Source organism: Sceloporus occidentalis, unplaced genomic scaffold (genome assembly GCF_023333645.1).
Source record: "Sceloporus occidentalis isolate IW3139 unplaced genomic scaffold, rSceOcc1.0.p SCAF_22, whole genome shotgun sequence".
NCBI lineage: Eukaryota > Metazoa > Chordata > Lepidosauria > Squamata > Phrynosomatidae > Sceloporus > Sceloporus occidentalis.
Window position 1 is genome coordinate 9,523,294 of NW_028317002.1, and position 19,536 is coordinate 9,542,829.

General features: G+C 39.8%; 1 protein-coding gene across 1 annotated transcript in view; it reads right to left on the bottom strand.

Moving 5' to 3' along the window:
• LOC149300986 (vacuolar protein sorting-associated protein 53 homolog) overlaps window positions 1–18,566 on the bottom strand; it is an 88,251-nt gene extending 69,685 nt beyond the window's left edge. Inside the window, exons 1-4 of the mRNA XM_089484576.1 lie at window positions 18,483–18,566; window positions 8,759–8,839; window positions 7,716–7,765; window positions 6,010–6,076 (exon numbers count right to left, since the gene is read on the bottom strand). Coding sequence (XP_089340702.1) covers window positions 6,010–6,076; window positions 7,716–7,765; window positions 8,759–8,839; window positions 18,483–18,566 — 282 coding nt within the window. The remainder of the gene's footprint in view (window positions 1–6,009; window positions 6,077–7,715; window positions 7,766–8,758; window positions 8,840–18,482) is intronic.
• Window positions 18,567–19,536: the final 970 nt, after the last annotated feature.

Consider the following 19,536-nt stretch of genomic DNA (forward strand, 5'->3'; position numbering starts at 1 on the left):
GCATTATACAGGGCCAACTCAGCCCTTCTGGTGGGAGAAGATGAATAGAGTTGGTCCTTCACAATGCATACTGAAATCAGTGAGTTAAAGTGTTTGAATGTTAGCATTCATTTTAGTGTAATTATATGCAGGGTTCTGATTCCGACAGAAAAAAATGAATGCTAACACTTGTATATACACCCACCAAGACTTGAAAGGGGGATTAACTGTTGATTGCGTATATATATATATATATATATATATATATATATATATATATATATATATATATATATATATATATATATATATATATATATATATATAAGAAGAAAGGGTTAGAGGAAGTTTGAATGTTATTATAGTATTTTCTAGCATGTAGTATTTTTTGGAAAGAATATTTTTTGTAGCCACTAAAAACATCAACACCCTTGAGAGCTGTCAGACTCAGACAGCCAAAAATAAGAAGTTGTCAGGACATGTATTTCTTTAAGGCTTGAATGCTCCATGTTTTGTTAAAAAAAAAATCCTACTATTTAAGTATTCTGGAATATGAGGCCTTCCTTACTGAAAGATGACCTGAGACATCAGTTCTGCCTATTGCCCCTTAATACAAGCAGTTAACAACTGGTGACACTCTGTGGGATTTATAGCTCAGTCGAGTATTGGTATTGCCAAACAGCTTCAATATGAGGTTTGCACCTGTATGTCAGAGCATTAAACATTTTGTTACTCCATGAACAACACAAAAAACATCTGAGCATCACACAAACTTCAACAGGAAACACAAAACACCACTGCCTGTTTGCTCGAATTAGCACCTTATTGAGTCAAATGAACTACTACATCAAGTTGAGCTTAGTTTAGGCTATACAATGAAATATACATACACAAAGATGCAAATAAATCTTTACATAATGAATCAGTTTGACTAAATTAATTCTAGTTGTCATACCCCATTACAAATATGTATTGTAATAAGCGCTGGATAATTTGTTGGCACTTCATAAATAAAATAATGCAATTCAAGGTAAAATATCAAAAAGAAAAAAATGCAGCCACACTTGTCATGTTTTATGTGAAATGTCAGTTTAAAGGGAATTCATTACAAAATATGGCATATTATATGTAGTTATGAATACACGCAAGTTGGAAACACTGCATTGAAGAAGCTATCTGAATAATTATTGTAAAGTTCATGTCACGCTCAGCATACCAGAGGAGATGCTGCTGCAGGGTAGGACGCGGTGTTCCCACAAGAGAAAATCTCAGAAGAGTTCTTTGCCCCTCCAACCAGTTCCCCCTCGGGTAGAGCCTTTTGGTTTGAGCAGCCAAGGGACTTTCTGAGGATTCTCTGAGACCAGGGTACACAAGCAGAGTAGTCAAGATGAGCCTTGGTCAGGAAGCCAGAGTTCAGAACAGTCAGGATCAAGGTGGGTCAAGTACAGGACCACCACCACTATAGAACACACTACACTATGGCAAGCACAGGTATGGCCATCAGAAGGCAAGGTTTAGTGAGTTCAGAGGCTTTATATAGGGTTCAATAGAAGAAAGGGCAGCAAATTTGTCAAATTCAAAACAATCGTGTGTGTGTGGCGCCACTGTAGTGAGCGGGGACAGCTGAGGAGGGTTCTTTGGCGGATGCTGCCGCAGGAGGACCCGTTACATGGCACGGGATAGTGGAGCGTTGACATCCCCGTCGGCAGACCAGAGAAACGAGGCTCAAGATACCAGTGGCAGGCCTCCCCCTCCAGGAAACAAATGGGTAAATGACAGATCTATGAAGAGATCTGGTGAGGAACACTTATTGAGAACTTATCTTATGGACACTTTAGGCAACATGGGTTAATTGAATAAACCCAGTTAATTAGGCGAACCAAGCTTCTACATTTGTGCACATATGACTACACACGCATCACGTTGCGTCCTTACCCGCTAGGACCCAGATCCTAACCCTCCACTAAGGAAACACATGCTACAGCCTTCAGTTGTACATTCACTCTGTGTATGTTATGTCTTTTTTGTTCTTCTTTAAGGTGCTTATTTTGCACCAATTTTGATGCTACATCTGCATATTTATTTTTTACCCACCAGAGTCTCCATGTTTCTTCAGTGAGCTTTTTCTGTATTCTGGGTGCTCGGATTAGCTGTGGCCCTAAAATTATTTGACTTATTATGATTTTGTGATTTTTTAAAAAGGGTCCTAGATAGTAACAACATTCTAGCCTAGACAGACTAGGCCAGATGGTAGCAGCCCCTCTGCCCCAAACCCACTGCTGCTCAACAGACTGCTCTCCCTCTTAACTGGCCTAGTTATACAATAGAGGTATGTGCCTAGCAAGCCTACCTAGTACAGCACGCCCTTCTATGGCATAACACAGACACATTATCTCATACCTTGGTACTTTAAAGAGATGTCAGCAGCAGTGAAGACATGGGAGATGCCTGGATAATTGCCCAACCAAAACACACCACTGCTAGTCAATAGTTCTCACACTCACTGTAGGGCCAAGACAGCTACCACTACAAAGATGTATACAAATAATGCAGTCCCTGATTGGCTGGACTCTCCATTTTTACACTTTATTTTCTATAGAAGACGTAACTACTTAGCAGGTTTAGTGGTAAAGGAACTCCTCACATATCTCCCTCTTTGGAATAATTTAGCTAGGTCAGATGACCCATGATAAAATAATGATACAGTATTTTCTTAATTATGGCTGTATGGTCAAGTCAAGAAATACATTTTAGATAATGGTCTCCACAGATTAACTCACACACCCAGAAAGCTAATTTAAATGAGCTCTGCCTGAATTAGTTTACAGTTGAAGGGGAGCTACTGTATAACATTTCAACCAAATCATAATGGAACACAGCACTGGAAACCATCTACAATGTGTCATTCAGATTTCTACATGTCAGCTCCAACATTCACCAAAGAAATATCAGCACACTTTGGGGGGGGGGACGTAATGTAACCGTTACTGAAGCTTTCACCTGGATTCTAGTATTAACCCAAGTGTGAGATTGCTGCACACATCCTGGACTCTACCTGCATTGGACCAGAGGTTTTAAAACTATGCAAATTTTCCGTAAAGCTGTCAACACAAAAAAACTGTACAAATGGAAAAAAAAAAAAAAAAAAGCACAATTACTTACAAGAAAATAAACACATCGGTATGCAATATACGAATCGTGTAAGAATTACGTTTAAAGATAAGTTGGAATTTGCCAGTTCTCTTTCAAGTAAAAAAAAGTCTATAGTACACAAAAAACTATTCATAGCACCCTATTGAATACTGAAAGTTGCTGAATCAGGAAACACAATATACCAATACCCCCTGACTGTTCTGTTAACATGATTATACATTAGACAATTGTAAAGTCATAGCCTTGGTTTTTTCTTTGCTGATTCAGTAAAGCCATTACATAATGTGTTCAGTTTGTCTATTACACTTATAGTATTCTCTTCCAAAATGTCTGAGTGGTTGTTAAAGGAAACCATTTATCTTATTCCATTTCAGTGTGGAGCTGTTCGCTGGCCTTGGTATGTAGAGTTCAAGCAGGGACAGAAGGGATTGGTGCTTTACACAGCAATAATGGTGACAACGTCCTTATGGAAACATGATACAGCTTTGTAGATCTGCAGTTTTGCTTCGGAGTGTGTTTGTGCTATGTTACGGATTATTTTTTATGCAGCTCCGCTTTAGAGCTTTAATTTGCAAAAATCCAGCTGCTTACATACATATGATCAACTCAAACTCATCACGTAACGTCAACTTACATGTACCTAAAGGTAAAATTAAAAAATCTAAAATAAGTCTACCACACAAAACAAAAAACACAATTTCCATAATAAAAAGCAGACAGACATGACGTTACTTTTTTAACATGATCTACATGTGTACACTTATGGCATGAATCTGTGCAAATAACAATACGTATTCTTAAGACTGCTCTGAAAGAGTATTACAGGCAAGCATTTTACTTTTTTGGACAAAAATGTATATACCCCAAAAAATTGGGATGGAATCGTTAGTGGCAGTCTATGGGTCTTGTCTAATGTAGTGTTATTCTCTTTTGAACTTGAAAAATTAAGTCCTCAAGGCTTTTACATGGGTTTAGGCAAATTAAAAACACACTCAGAAGACTGAAATGAGACGTCAGCTAAGAGAAAACCACAGAACCTTAGCAATCCCTTTAAAACGCATTTTAGAGGACAACATGAATGGGCTTAAGTGGAGCGCATACCCAGCATATTTTGGCTGTTATGTAATTTGGACCATATGGATAAGCGTGCCCCAAGATTGGAAATTACTTTGTTTTTCAAATTTAGCTTGGTGGGACTATCACTTCAATAGTGGTCATTGATATCAAAACTATCCCTTAAAACCAAACGTCAATGAAAAGAAAACAACCTGGGCTATTTTGCCAAAGGCTCTTTTGGGTTCGACCAGCCATGGGATCTGAGGATCCTCCGAGACCTGGGACAGACTCAAGGGTAAGCAAGCAGGGTAATTAAGATGACCTTTGACTAAAATTGACCAATTCCAAAATTGGTATTGGAATTAAAACTTATTCTTTGTAATTCTTTGGCCAGTTTCATGTTCAGTAATTGCAACCAAATGTAACCCTTTCGCTGCTAAGCCAAAAAGCAATTTTGAGCATTTTGCTGCAGCTCACGTTTAAACGTGTTTAGAAGTAAATTTCTAATTTCTAAGTGGGAATTAACTATACAAACCCTATTGTCACCAACCAGGATCAGCAGCCGTTGGAATGAAGGAGAGGGAAACCGCCCTCTGCCAGCCTGCAGCCACAGCACCCTCCACGGAGAAGACCTCCATCTACCTCCACACGCCCTCTGGTGGTTAGACCCAGAACCGCAGGCACCTATACTTACAGGCTACGGTCTAGCCACACCCAAGACGGTTGCCGGATTCCACCAAACAGGAAGTGACATCAGACAAATTTTGGCGCCAATAGCTCCAATTGGTGCCTAGTCCTTTATAACCCTCAGTGGACATTTAGACCTTGCCCTACTGTACCTATTCCTATAGTGTTACTCCTCAGTGCGCGTTCTGGTGCGTGTCTTCCGTGTTTGACCTCAGCTTGTTTATCGTTACTCCTGACTTCTGCATTCCTGACCTCGGCTTGTTATTCGTATATCGTGACCTCTGGTATCCTGACCTCGGCTTGATCTTGACCTTGAACTTCCGTTCCTTGTGTCCTACCTGCATCAGTGTCTCCAACCTCGCGGTGTGCGAGACATATATTGTTTTTTTCAAGCACACCCAGCAGATTCCAAATATGTGTATGTCTCATCAGGTTTGCAAAATAAAGCCAAAGATGGGAAAAGTTTATTTTTTCACTTCTGACCCAATAAAAACTAGTTTGTAATGGATGGATTTTTTACTGTATTGCACAATGCATAAAGATCCAGTTTGGGGTCTTTCACTACCCCAGGGATCTCTATTAGCATCTCTGTTGACATTACCTGTTAGCGATCCCTTGCACAACAATCAGGGGGGTTCTCCTATGCAGCAGAGGGCTCCCTTGTGGGGTTCCCCTTTACAGCAGTCACGTTAATCCTACAGGACCCCTCTGATTGCTGTGCACATCCCTGCAAAGTCTTAGGATTCTAGCATACATGCAAGCACACTCACTGACACTATGCGATCAGTCAGTGAGTTATTGTGGCAGAAGACCTGATCAGGGCCTCTGCAAACCATGTGAATCCCTGCCTTCACAGGGATTCCTCAATGACGTCAGTGAATTTTGTTTTAAATCCCCACTGAATGTACCGCTCATTTAGAGTGATGTCCTTGGTCATATAGGCCATTTTTTTGTGATGTATCCCCTATGTCCTTGGTCACGAAAGTGTTAAACCAAATTTAAAAAAACTTGGATAGCTCAACAAGAGCAATTAAATTTTCAACCATCGCAAATTTTATGATGATTATCATTTCAAAGTGTCAGGTATAACATTGTTTCTAGTCTATAACAAACATTGACAGAACATGCACATACCTGTCTTCCATCCTGTCCCACATTTGTTTGCCCTCGTACAACTGTTCTAATGTTGTCATCCAAGCGCCTGAAGAAACACATTTAACAATCTAATCATGTAAAAAAAAAAAATTGGATGTATACAACCGTTCTTAGGTGTAGTGGCATGACTGGGGAATGAACCAGTAAGTGGGAAAGGGTATTTGTTCAAAAGGAAGTCCCATAGAATCAGTAAATTTGTAGCATAGAGATAGATATGAAGGTAGGACAGGAAACTGCAAAATCCCCAGAACCTTCCCCTTCTCTTTTAAAAGCAAAACAATCAACGTCAGATTTGTTCAGGTGAAGGACAGGCCCTTGCTGCAGCAAGTCTGGTGTGACTTCCGATCTCAGACTTGTCACTGACAGACAGACTAACTCACGGTACCTTATAATCGTGGGTCAATCTGGAGCTATAGGGATCGCCAGGCACTCATCTTGTTTGAACTTCCTCAGGACCTTGGCTACAAGTAGTATAGTATAGTATTCCACTGATCTGAAATGATTGCTTGTAGAGTCTTGTGTACAGCAGGGAAAGTCTTCCAAAGCAGTGCTCCTCAACTCTCTCCTCAAGGCACACCTAATAGTCCAGGTATTAGGTATGACTCAGGTGTGTCTAAAGTGTTGCAAAATTTAAAAAAAAAAAAGAAAAAAGCCCACCTTAAACACACCTGAGTAATACCTAAATCCTGGAGTGCTAGGTGTGCCTTGAGAAGCACTATTCTAAAGGACCCCTGGAAAAAATGATCAGGCTTGTCCAGAGGCTTGTCGTGCGCCAACTCCAGGGCAGCTTCTTAGGAAAACAGGTAATTCTGGCTTTTCTGAGGACATATTGGGCAAAGGCAAAAAATATATATCCATGCTTTCAGCAGGCAGGACACACAGGTCACATAAAAATGAGATATACAGTACCCAGCATCTTGTCTTGGGAACACCAGATTCCTACCGCAAACTTGGAAGCAGAAGAGACTTCATGTTCACAACTAATGCGTGTCACATGACAGCAGCAGCAGAGTAAGCTTTCCGGAAGAAAATATTTAATGCTTCTCTCCCCCAGTTGACAACACCGCTGGAGCCTTAAACAAAACGACTGCAACGCCAGCCCAAGGACTAGCGCTAAGCAGGGATGGCAATTTTGCCCCGGGTAACAGTGTTCCTCCCTAGGTCAGGTAAGCAGGCAGCTCTCCTACTTCTCATTGCGTGGGAAAGAGCCTGGACACCGGAGGTCTGCCACAAGCTCGGAGAAAAAATAATAAACAAGGGCTGCTGAGTCTACCTAGGATAGGTCAGATAAAACACTGAAGGTTAGGGATAGATTCTGGGGATTTTGTAATTTCCTGCCGTACCTGTCTAGACGGAGCTATTGCTACTGAGAGCGATATGGGGGAAAAAAAGGGACATTTTTCTCTTGGGGCATAAATACAGTGTTGTTTACAGTAACATAGGTTGGTATTGACAAAAATGTGTTTTCCCATTTTGTTTTATTAAAACATAGTTCTGCAGATCTGAAGGATGACATAATTGTCGGACATGTGATATTTGTGACACGTGACTTTCCCTCCCACAAATACTACACTGTGATGACTCCTTATGACAACATTTTTTCCCAATTGGGTTTCAAGCAGAGCTTTGAAAAGCTACTATATCTATTCCGCACTAAAGTAAAGCCAAATCAAAGAAGTATTTACCTTATTTTCAAGCGAATTTTGCTAACTACATCATCAATGTTGGACAAAGACTGTAGGGAAAAAAAGGTAGCAATAGATTATAAATACAATAAAAACCACAGTGTATTTTAGTATTAAGATCTGAAAGAACATTTGTTTTCCAAATCATAAGGTAAAACACAAATACACAAGAAAATTTCATCGGATATTTCATAAATAAGCGTTGGAACTCCCTTTTTAACTTAACTCAGTTGGAACTCCCCTTTAACTTAAGTTGCTGGTATCTGGTCCTGCTAGAGAATATTTCTGTATTGCTGTATGGGACCGCAGGGAATCTGATCAGGCCTACACTTAAGCTACTGGTTTGTTATGGATAAACAAGTCCAACTTCAATTTAGTTCTATCCTCACATATCAAAGTATGTGATGAAACTATGCATGTTAACAGTTTTTGAGATACCCAAGACAGACTACTGAACAGAGCTGCAGAATATTATGTTATTATATAAATTGATAACAATCATATTTTGAAATACCCAAGTAAGAAATAGTATTACTTGGCTACAGGACCTTAGCCACAGATCACAAGGATTAATATGCAAGCAGTGACATCTAGTGGAAACAATTGAGAAGCATGTCACCTGAAGGTAAATTTTTAGTTTATTGAAAAAAAATGGTATTTGGTTAATAGTCAGTCATTTATTTTTCAGATATCTGCTTCCTAACTTCAGTTAGACAGCATTTGCTGGGTCTTCTGGCCATATACACACAGAAATAGGGCTTAAGAGGGGCTTCAGTATTCCGAAAAAAACATTTCTCATGAGCAAAAGCATTAAAATATACATAGCTTGGAGCTGCGTTGATATTGTTAGGTTTCGTTACGAAAACTCTTCTTTCATGTATGACCTCAAGGAAAAATATTTCTGTTCATTTGTTTACTAGTTATAAGAAATATTTACAACCTTCACAAGGGAACCAGAGCAATCATTTATTTGGATGTGTTTTTGTTTGTGTCCATCATCGAACTAGACAAGGACAAATACAAACACTGTTTTTGTAGCTCACCTGTTCAGTTGGAAATAGTGTATTGATATATTCCACAGCATTGAAATCTGCACGATCCAGAGGATCCTGACTTGGAAAAACCTACAATGGAAAAACTTGGCTTACATTTCATGAAGGAATGCAAATAACTATTGGGTTAATAAACATTACTTAAATCTAAAATCAATAAAGTGAAAGTGAGTAAGCAAACTATTTCTGTAAGTGACAGTGTACACTCCACCACCCAAGTATACAAGAGGAAAATATATATTTATATGGAATCAGTTTTCTTCTTACATGAAAAATTACACCATCACATAGCACAACCTGTTTAATTATATATATATAAAAAAAACGTAAGATAGTTCTATCCTACTTAATAAAAATCACTGCACTATAGAAAAGTGCTAAATGAGCCAGAGGGGAAGCTTACACAGCACACTGGTGTCAAATGGAATCCATATTTTGATAAATGTAGCCAAGTACTGTTTTTGCTCGAATATAAGACAAAAATACCCTTGTCTTATATTCAAGGTAGTCTTATAATCCAACCTCAATCAGAGATCTGACTATACGATCCAGATGCCCTGCAGCGCTACAGGGGACCTGGATGCTCTTCTCTAACAGCCGGTGGACATCATAGAAGCTCTGGCAGAAGTGGCGGGCAGCAGAGGTTGTCTACGCGCATGGCGTAGACGTCCACCAGCTGCCCCCACTAGACACCAGGGAGTCTGGAGCATGGGGGACAAGTCTGGGGATTTATTGGTAAGTCTGGCAGGGCAGAGTGGCATATCAGAGGGCGAGATGTGCATAACTGGGGGGCAGGTTGGCAAATAAAAACTATGATTGAGAAAAAGCATTTGTTGTTTTTATTAAATATGAAAAAATAGTTTACATGTGAATTACCATATTTGCTCGATTATAAAATATGAGGGTTTTTTCAGAGGAAATGCTCTGAAAAATACCCCTTGTCTTATATATGTGGTCGTCTTATAATCAGACCTCAAATAGAGGTCTGACTATAAGACTAAGATCCAGATCCAGATTTCCACAGTGCTGCAGGGGACCTGGATCCTCCTCTCTGGTAACCTCCTCTGCTGCCTCTGGGGGCTTCTATTGCCTGGTTGCCATCAATAGACACCAGGGAGTCTGAAGTACGAGGAACAAGTCTGGGGAAGCATTGGTAAGTCGGGGGGGGGCAGAGGGGCATATGGGAGGGATATAAGGCAATCCTGTAGGCAGAGTAGCATATAGGGGTTAAAAGGCATTTTGGGGGGGGCAGAGTGGCATAATGGGGGTTAAAAGGTGTATCATGGAGGCAGAGTGGCATATAGGCAGGTATAAGGCATATCGGGGGGGCAGAGTGGCATATAGGGAAGTATAAGGTGTCACGAACGCACTCTACTCCAAGCGTGCGCGTGACTTGGTTCTGGTGGTAAAAGGGTTAAAATTCACTATCTGTCTGCACTAGACCGAAAATAGTAGGGCTGCAACTTACGATTATTTTCATAATCGATTAGTTGGCCGATTATTTTTTCGATTAATCGATTAATCGGATAAAAAATTTTTTTTTCCATTTATTTTAAATTATTTAATAAAGTAACATAGGATGTTAAAAACAAACGGCAGAATAAAATTTTTTTCTTGTTTTTATTTCCCCAACCTGCCCCCCAGTTATGCATATTTGAGCCCAGGCTTGCCACACTCCCCTCCCCACATATGCCTTATATACCCTATATGCCTTATACCCCCAGATATGTCACTCCGTCCTCCCCAGGTATGCCGTATACCCCCCTGATATGCCATAGTGCCCTCATAGGATTTGCAGACTCGTTCACAGACACAATACTTTTATAAATAAATACAGGATTAATCTTCACTGCCCCCATGATTTAGATTCCCCTCAGTTTGCCCCCCTTTACCTCTAACTGCACCTTAAGTTAACCTTATTAAATTAATTAAATTAACCCTCAGTCCTCAGCATTAAATTAATCCTGAAGAGAAGACCCCATTAACCAAAACTGCCCCTAAATTAACCCTAAATACCCCATCAACCACAACTGCCCCTAAATTAACCCTAAACACCCCATCAATCACTACTGCCCCTAAATTAACCCTAAACACCCCATTAACTATAACTGCCCCTAAGTTAACCCTAAACACCCCGTTAACTATACCTGCCCCTAAGTTAACCCTTAACACCCCATTAACTATACCTGCCCCTAAGTTAACCCTGAACACCCCATTAACTATAACTGCCCCTAAGTTAACCCTAAACACCCCATTAACTATAACTGCCCCTAAGTTAACCCTAAACACCCCATTAACTATAACACCCCATTAACTATACCTGCCCCTAAATTAACCCCCACCTCCCCTAACTTTCAGCAGCCCAAATATTAATTTTATACTCACAGTTAGATGAGTATCACAGCCATGGCGATGCTAAAGAAATGGGCGAAGCCAATCGGCCGTTTGGCTCCACCCCTTTCTTCCTCCCTGTCCGTCACTGCCGATTGGCCCTGCCCCTTTCTTTCTCCAGCAGCGATTGCAGGGAGGGACTGGAAAAAGGAAGTGGGCGGGCCAATCGGCAGTGACTGCAGGGAGGAACTGTAAGTAGCAACTGCTGCTGTGACTCCTGTGAGTCACACTAACGGATTATAACACTAGGGGTATTTTTCAGAGCATTTGCTCTGAAAAAACCCTCATTTTATAATCGATAAAAATCGATTCAACTAATCGATAATGAAATTCGTTGCCAACGAATTTCATTATCGATTATCATCGATTTTATCGATTAGTTGTTGCAGCCCTAGAAAATAGTGATAAAAATATAAATATCCACCCTTAATACCACCCGCAATTAACTATAATGATATAACAAACTTCAAAATAACGCTGCCACCACCAAGACAATTTAGAAATGGGGTGCCTTGGTACCCCAAACAAATCAGACTAAAAAAAGCCACACAATATATTTTAACACAATAATTATGTGATTTCAAATTACCAATAAAATGGTCTAATCAGGTAACGTGAGTCTTTACCAGACAAAGGCAGAACTTAATAAAGGAATATTTATTATGAACAAAAAAAATCACAGTGCATACACAAAAAGATGATAAACAGATTATTTACACCAACAGATAAAAAAAAAAAAAAAGGGAGAAAATTACAGAAAACCTAACTACTCACTTGAATGGTAAAAGTAAGTTTTTCTGTCCGTAGGGCTCCGGCAAGGAAAGATGGCGACTTACTCAAAATTAGATCTTGGCCCCTAGTAAGCACAATGACCAACCTTCTCTCGTTAATTTTATACTCTTTCCCAGTTCATCTCGAGTTTCCAAGCCGGCCCAGAGGTAGTATAAGCGGAGGGAAGGTGTATCATAAGTGACCTCCCCCTTGTGTGGTGGAAACATATCAGTCCAAATAACTTATTTTCATTTTATCGTCCCTCCTGTGCTTGCCACAGCCATAATTCGTGCATTTATGAATTTCCTGTAAATTGTGAAGTCCATAGATATGTCACACTTGCTACTTATGACTAAACATCATAGACTTCACAATTCCTTCCAAACTGGTTAAGTGGCGCCTCCATGTTTGTACTCTTTTTGTAGGGTGCGCTTTCCCCGTTCAAGGTATGCACACAAGGAGGTATGATAATGAACATATGAGTTATTATTTATATGGGTTGGATATGACCTGGATGTGAAATGGTTTTCCTGACTGCTAGTGGTCACTTAGCATATCAAAGAATCCAGGGTCTATGAGGGGATACAGGCATATGGTGAATGACTCAGCTGGCAGACTTAAAGGCACACCTTGCAGAGGGCCTTGGTTGGAGTCCCAGCTTCAAAAGACCAATTTATCTTAAAAGACCTTTTGGCACCACATGCCTATACAAACAAATTAACCCCTAACATACTGAAATTTGCCAAACCATCTCTACCAGGTAGCAAGTCCATGTATGCACTACACAATTGGTGTGACATAAGGCATATCTGGGGGGCAGAGTAGCAAGCTGTGGGGCAGATTGGCAAATGAAAGGAAATACAAACAAAAAAACAAATTTTTCTCAATCAGTTTTATTAACCCCTTCGTGACAAAGGCTGATTTTACTTTTTGTACCCTTCGTGACAATGGCCATTTTAACATTTCTGCGCTGCTTGTGTTTAGCTGTAATTTTCTTCTTTCCGGTTTACTGAACCCACACACATTAGATATTGTTTTTTTCAGGACAAGAAGGGCTTTCTTTAGATGACATTGTTTTGATTGTATCATATTATTTACTATTAAAAAAAGTATAAAATATGGTGAAAAATTTAGAAAAAAATGACTGTTTCTAACTTTTAGTTGAAAAATCTTTTACTCATCTATAAAAGGTAATAAAAAAACCTGCTAAATAGATTCTACTATTTGTCCTGAGTTTAGAAATACCCAATGTTTTTATGTTTTTTTGCTTTTTTCTGCACGTTATGGAGCAATAAGTACAGGTAGCGTTTTGCTATTTCAAAGCCATTTTTTCCAAATCTGGTAATTCTTCCCCCCATGTGCCATTTCGGGTATCTTTGAAGCCGGCCAATGCAATTTACCCCATCAAATCATATATTTTTGAAAACTAGACAGCCCAGGTTATTCCAAATGCTGGTATTTTAACCCTTTCCAAGCACTTATTCTACCATCAGCCTTTGTCAAACTTTATGGTAGTAATTTCTTTGCATTTGTTTTTTCACACACATTTTACTTTAGGTATGAATAAACAGGATCTGGTATATGTCACTATCATAAAACACCCCAATATGTGTTTAGCAACATCTCCTGAGTACAGCGATACCTCACATGAATGATTTTGCCTGGCTGTTTGGGGGCAAAAGGGCCACATTTGGGGCATGCACATTTTTCAATGTTGAACTTTGGCATTTGGGGATCCACTGCCCATGCCCTATTTGGTACATCTTTGAGCCGGGCCATTTCAGTGTGCCCAACAAAACCATATATTTTTGAAAACTAGACACCCCAGGGTATTTTAACTCTTTGCATGCACACATTTTACCACCAGCATTTTTTCAAAGTTTGCAGTAGTATTTTTGTGTGTGTATTTTTCCCACACACACCTACTTTATGTATGAATTTACAGCTCCTGGTATATGCCGCTGTCACACGACACCCCAATATGTGTTCAGCAACATCTCCTGAGTACAGTGATACCCCACATGCATGGGTTTGTCATTTTTGGGGGGAACTAAAAGGCCACATTTGGTACGTGTGCATTTTTCTAATTGGAAATTAGATGTGTGGCCATCCTTCCCCCCGTGTTAATTGGGACCTTGTTGAACCCGGCCAATTCAATTTACCCCATCAAATCATACATTTTTTAAAAGTAGACACCCCATGGGCATTTAATATGCCAGTATTTTAACTCTTTCCATGCGAGAATTGTTTTAAGCTAATATGCTAATTTTAGGACTTGCTCACAAAAATATATTTTTTATATATATATATTTTTTTTTTGCCTTTTTTTTTTTTACATTTTTTTAACATTTTTTTTCAACTTGAAGGTTCCCCTGATAGTGACATCAGTGGGAAATTATTTTTACATTTTACTGGTTTTTTACTATTTTTTTTCTAATTATTATTAATTTTATTTTATTTTTAATTTATTTTTTCTAATCACACTGTGATTAGAAAGCTGAGCTTCATTGACTTGCATGGTTGAATGCAGTACCTATATTCAACCTGCAACTGGAGCCAGAGTTCTCTAGAGGGTCAGGAGACCGTCTAGCGAACCTTTTCATCTTTATTATTTTTTTCCCCGGGCCGCTGCCATCTTGCTGATGGCGAAGATCACCGGCAGCTGCGGCTGTGACCGCTCTCCGGAGCGGTCACAGTCCATCCCCAGGTAAGTGTTTGGTGTCGCTGGAATGCCTCGATCAGGATCGTTGATCGCCTCCTAAACGCTTTTAAAACGGGCGTCCACCGCCATACACAGTATGGCGGATGTTGACGCCCCGGGGAGGGGCCAGAGATGGCCCCTTTCTGCCGATAATGGCGTTGCTGAATGCCTCGAGGTCGAGGCATTACAGCAACGCCGTTTCGGTGCAGAAAGCGTAAATAGATCGCTTTCTGCACCCGTTTAATGACGTGCCGGTCCTGGCACGTCATTTGTCGTTATCGACTTGAATTTCCGTGACGTGCCCGGACCGGCAATTGTCATCAAGGGGTTAAATATGAAAAATTGTTTACACGTGAATTAATATGTACTAGTAAAACCTTTTCCTATAGGGTAGTCGTATATTCAGCCTTTTTTCCTAAACCGATATTAAAATTTCAGGGGGTCGTCTTATAATGGAGCAAATATGGTAATACATAAACCGAAGGAATTAAATAAATGCATCCGCTTACAGGACACTGTGCGTGACTATGTTTCTAATTACTCACAGATCACGCTTTAATAAAGCCTCAGTCTATGTTGGAAATGCACTTTGAGTCTTCTCATTGAGGCCAACTGGATGACCTTCCTGCCACCGATTGGCTGTTTAAGCTGCCAGGACATACTCCTTCTGACTTCATTGGAAGTACTTTCTGCCACTGATTGACAAGAAGCCAATCAGTGGCATGAATTTTGGCTCTTAGAGAAACAAGGAAGATTTTGCAGCATGGCTAAAACTTTTTCGTTTTGAAAGAATGCATATTAACCCCTTAACGACAATCCACGTACATGTACGGGGTATCCAGACCCTCTTGAGAACTCTCGAGCTCCTCCTGCAGGTTCAATGCAGGTAACCATGCAAGGTCAATGGAGCCCAGCTCACTAATGAGTGATTAATAAAAATAAAAAATAAAAATTGTTAAAAAATAAAATAAAAATATATGGTAACATGTAAAAATCCCCACTGTCAAATTTTTTTTTTTTAATAAGCAAGTCCTAAAATTCTCTATCTTTACAAAAATTCCAGCATGGAAAGAGTTAAAATATCGGCATTACAAATGCCCATAGGGTGTCTCGTATTAAAAAATGCATGAGTGGATGGGGTAAATTGAATTGGCCGGGTTCAAAGATGTCCCAAATATGGGACATGGGGGCAGTAGGATCAGATGTCTAAATGCATAAAAATACACACCTCACAAAGGCGGTCTTTTACCTCCCAAATAACCCTACAAACCCATGCATGTGGGGTATCACTGCGCTCAGGAGATGTTGCTGAACACATATTGGGGGTGTTGTTTGACACGGACATATACCAGGAGCGATAAATTTATACCTGAAGTACAACATGTGTGAAAAAAAATTAAAAAAAATGTACTACCATAAAGTTTCACAAAGTCTGGTGGTAAAATTAGTGCATGGAAAGGGTTAAAATACCAGCATTTCAAATACCTTGGGGTGTCTAGTTTTTAAAAATATATGATTTGATGGGGTAAATTGCATTGGCCGGCTTCAAAGATACCCGAAATGGCACATGTGGGGGGGAGAATTACCAGATTTGGAAAAAATGTTTTGAAATAGCAAAACGCTACCTGTACTTATTGCCCAATAACGTGCAGACAAAAAGCAAAAAAACATAAGAACATTGGGTATTTCTAAACTCAGGACAAATAGTAGAATCTATTTAGCAGGTTTTTTTCATTCGTTTTTGCTGATGAGTAGAAGTTTTTTGTTTAAAAAGTGAGAAAAAGGAATTTTTTAACAAAAAAATCCCCATATTTTAACTTTTTTTTATAGTAAATTAGATGATATGATAAAATTAATGGTATCTAAAGAAAGTCCTGTTTGTCCTGAAAAAAACAATATATAATGTGTGTGGGAGCATGAAATGAGAAAGAAGAAAATCACAGCTAAACAGCAACACCGAAAAATGTTAAAATAGCCATTGTCCCACCCCCCGTGGGAATTCCCGGCAAGGGAGATTGTTAAAGCACATCGAGCAGACGTGCCGGCAGCGGAGGTCGTTCACGCTCATCGCCGCTGCACGTCTGCGCGATGCGCTTGGACAATCTCCCGTGCAGGCACTGCCCCCGTGGGAAGTGTTGGCAGGGGAGGCTGTCCGAGAGTAGGATGCAGGTCCCCTGCACCGCTGCGGGGGATCTGTATCCTAACCCCGCTGCCCGGGACTACATGTCCCGGCCGTCGGGCGCTAGACCCCGAATATAGGCCGCACCCCCACTTTAAAGACTTAAAGTGGGGGGGAAAAGTGCGGCCTATATTCAAGCCAATACGGTATGTTTTAAGGACAGAGAGAGCTTTCCTTTAACACCATTTTTAGATATATAGTCCAACATTTACAAGTATCACAAGTATGCAAGCCTTTTCTTGTGCACCTGCTTTTGTGGGACACAACTGCCATCACCATATATATATTTTATTTGTGATGTATTTTATTGATTTTATTTTCAGGTCAAGGGGGACTGACTGTGCCATAATGTCTGATCCATTGCATGACAGCAGGGATCAGACAGTTGTTTGTGTGCCAGCCAGCTGATTTACCAGGTAGATTAGCTTCTAAATTGGTGGCAGATAGTGGTATGTACAGGAGCGCACACCGGTAATTTCTTCATGATGTTCCATGCTGTCTGGATAGATTTTTGGGCCATTTTTTTTTATGATAGCATGAAGGTTTTAATAAGGGGTTAATGTGCATTATTCTATAGTAGGGATTGAGGGGGACTAAACGGTCCCCTTAACATAATGGTAATGTTGGAAAAAAATGCTCTGTTCATTGGTTTTAGCAATTGGTTTTTAACAAGTCTGCTGGTTTCTCATAATGAGATGTGACACTAAGTATAAGGTGAGGCCTCATCTATACTTTGTATTAGAAAAAAAACAAGGCCAGTAGGTGGAATGTTCTCTGAAATATTAGAAAATAATTTTGGTAATGTTCGGTAATTTGGGGCTTAAGGACAACTTAGTTGCTCAGCCTAAAAAAAAAAAAAAAAAGTCAGGTTAGAAAAACCTTTTTTATGTACACTTTTCCCCAGTCTCTGTGGCCCCCCTCAAAGGGAGGTAGGGACCCATTTCTTTATATCCAAAAGGCAAACAGAAAGTATGGCGAAAACACAAATTAATAATAACAACATCTGATACATTAGTTCCCCTATGTAGGGCCAACAAAGGAGTATGTAGTGGGGATGAGTAATCATGCGAATCCTATGAGTGGTGTGCACCTGGTACACACATAAAGCAGGATTTAGATTAGCATAGCCAACCTATCCCATAAATTTATTATTCACTATGTATTCAAATATGTACAATTGGGGGGGGGGGAACAGCACCTACAGACCTATAAGGACTATATATACTACAAAGAATATTACATACAAGTAAATGTACATTGATAAATGACATGATGTAAGAAAGGAGTTTATACGATTTTGTGCAGCTTACTTTCAAACACACAAAACTGCAATAAAAATTGTTTTCTTTTTTTGAGTGTGTCTGATTGTGCAAACAAATGACAACCTGAGAAATGCTAGTAAACTCAGGTGAACAATGCTGAATGATTTATCCAGGAGGGACATGCACCTACAGTATATAGTGTAAAAACCACAAAAGATCTCTAAACTGAACATAAGCCATTATTTAATATCATTATATCAAGATGTCTCTGAAGGGTACTTACAAGTTGATACATTTTAACCCTTTAATTGACAGGGAAGCTTGACACCTTGGACTCAATGGGTTTACTGGCTAAGAGGTCTCCTCTTAGTCAGGGTGGCTATTAACTTTGTGGCCCGCATGAACACGCACCTGCTCTATGGCTTGTTGCACCTCTGGGGACAGGTGTAACACGGCCTCCAGCTCCTCCAACACCTCAAGCTCATCTTCATCCATTCTCCCTACCAGATGCTCCGGCTTGGACAGCACAGGCTACTTCCTGCTCCGCGTTGCACCCTGGGACATAGGAGGAAGGGTGGTTACTATGGAGACAGTGCCAGCCAGGCCACGCGTGGCGGAAGGGATAGCGCGTTACAATGGAATAATTTGTTTTTATATATGATATATATATCATGAGCGATTTGTCTATAGTTTTAATCCCGTGCCTTTAAGTTTAGAAATATTTTCAATAGAGGATACTCCGACCCTAGCCAAAGATGGCTGCTGAATTCTCTGACGACAAACTATGGCGCGCGTGTGGGAGCTAGAGCTATAAATAAAAGTTATTTAGTACAGCAATCATATTGTGTCTGTAGATGTATTGTATGTGAGCCCGCGAACATAGATCTAAATGAATCCTGGTTCCTGTTCACTGCGACATACTTTATGCTTAACCGTGGGAGATCTCTGGTATTTAGAACTCGTTAAGACAGTGAGTCGGAGGTTCCACAAACCTACCGGCAGGATTTTCTATTAAACGGTGCAAGTGTCACTTGTCAAACGTTAATACCCAATATTATAGTAGCAGTATACATATTTTCCCCCACAAACTACGTTTACTAGAATTAACATTTATCGCTTATGCATGAATAATGTTCTACTTATCTTCCACTCTCTTAACCCCTTAAGGACCAGGCTTTTGTACCCTTTGGGACCGAGGATCTTTTGCAGTGCTCGTGTTTAGATGTAAACATTCAGATACCAATGTTTTGATCATATTATCTAATTTCCCATAAAAAATAATAAAATATGATGAAAACTTGAAAAAAAAACACATTTTCTGACTTTTACCCTAAAAATCTTTTACTCATCCAAAAAAAAGCTAATGAAAAAACCTGCTAAATAGATTCTACTATTTGAGTTTTTTGTTTGCTTTTTCGTGCAAGTTATTGGGCAATAAAATAGCGTTTTGCTATTTCAAAACCAT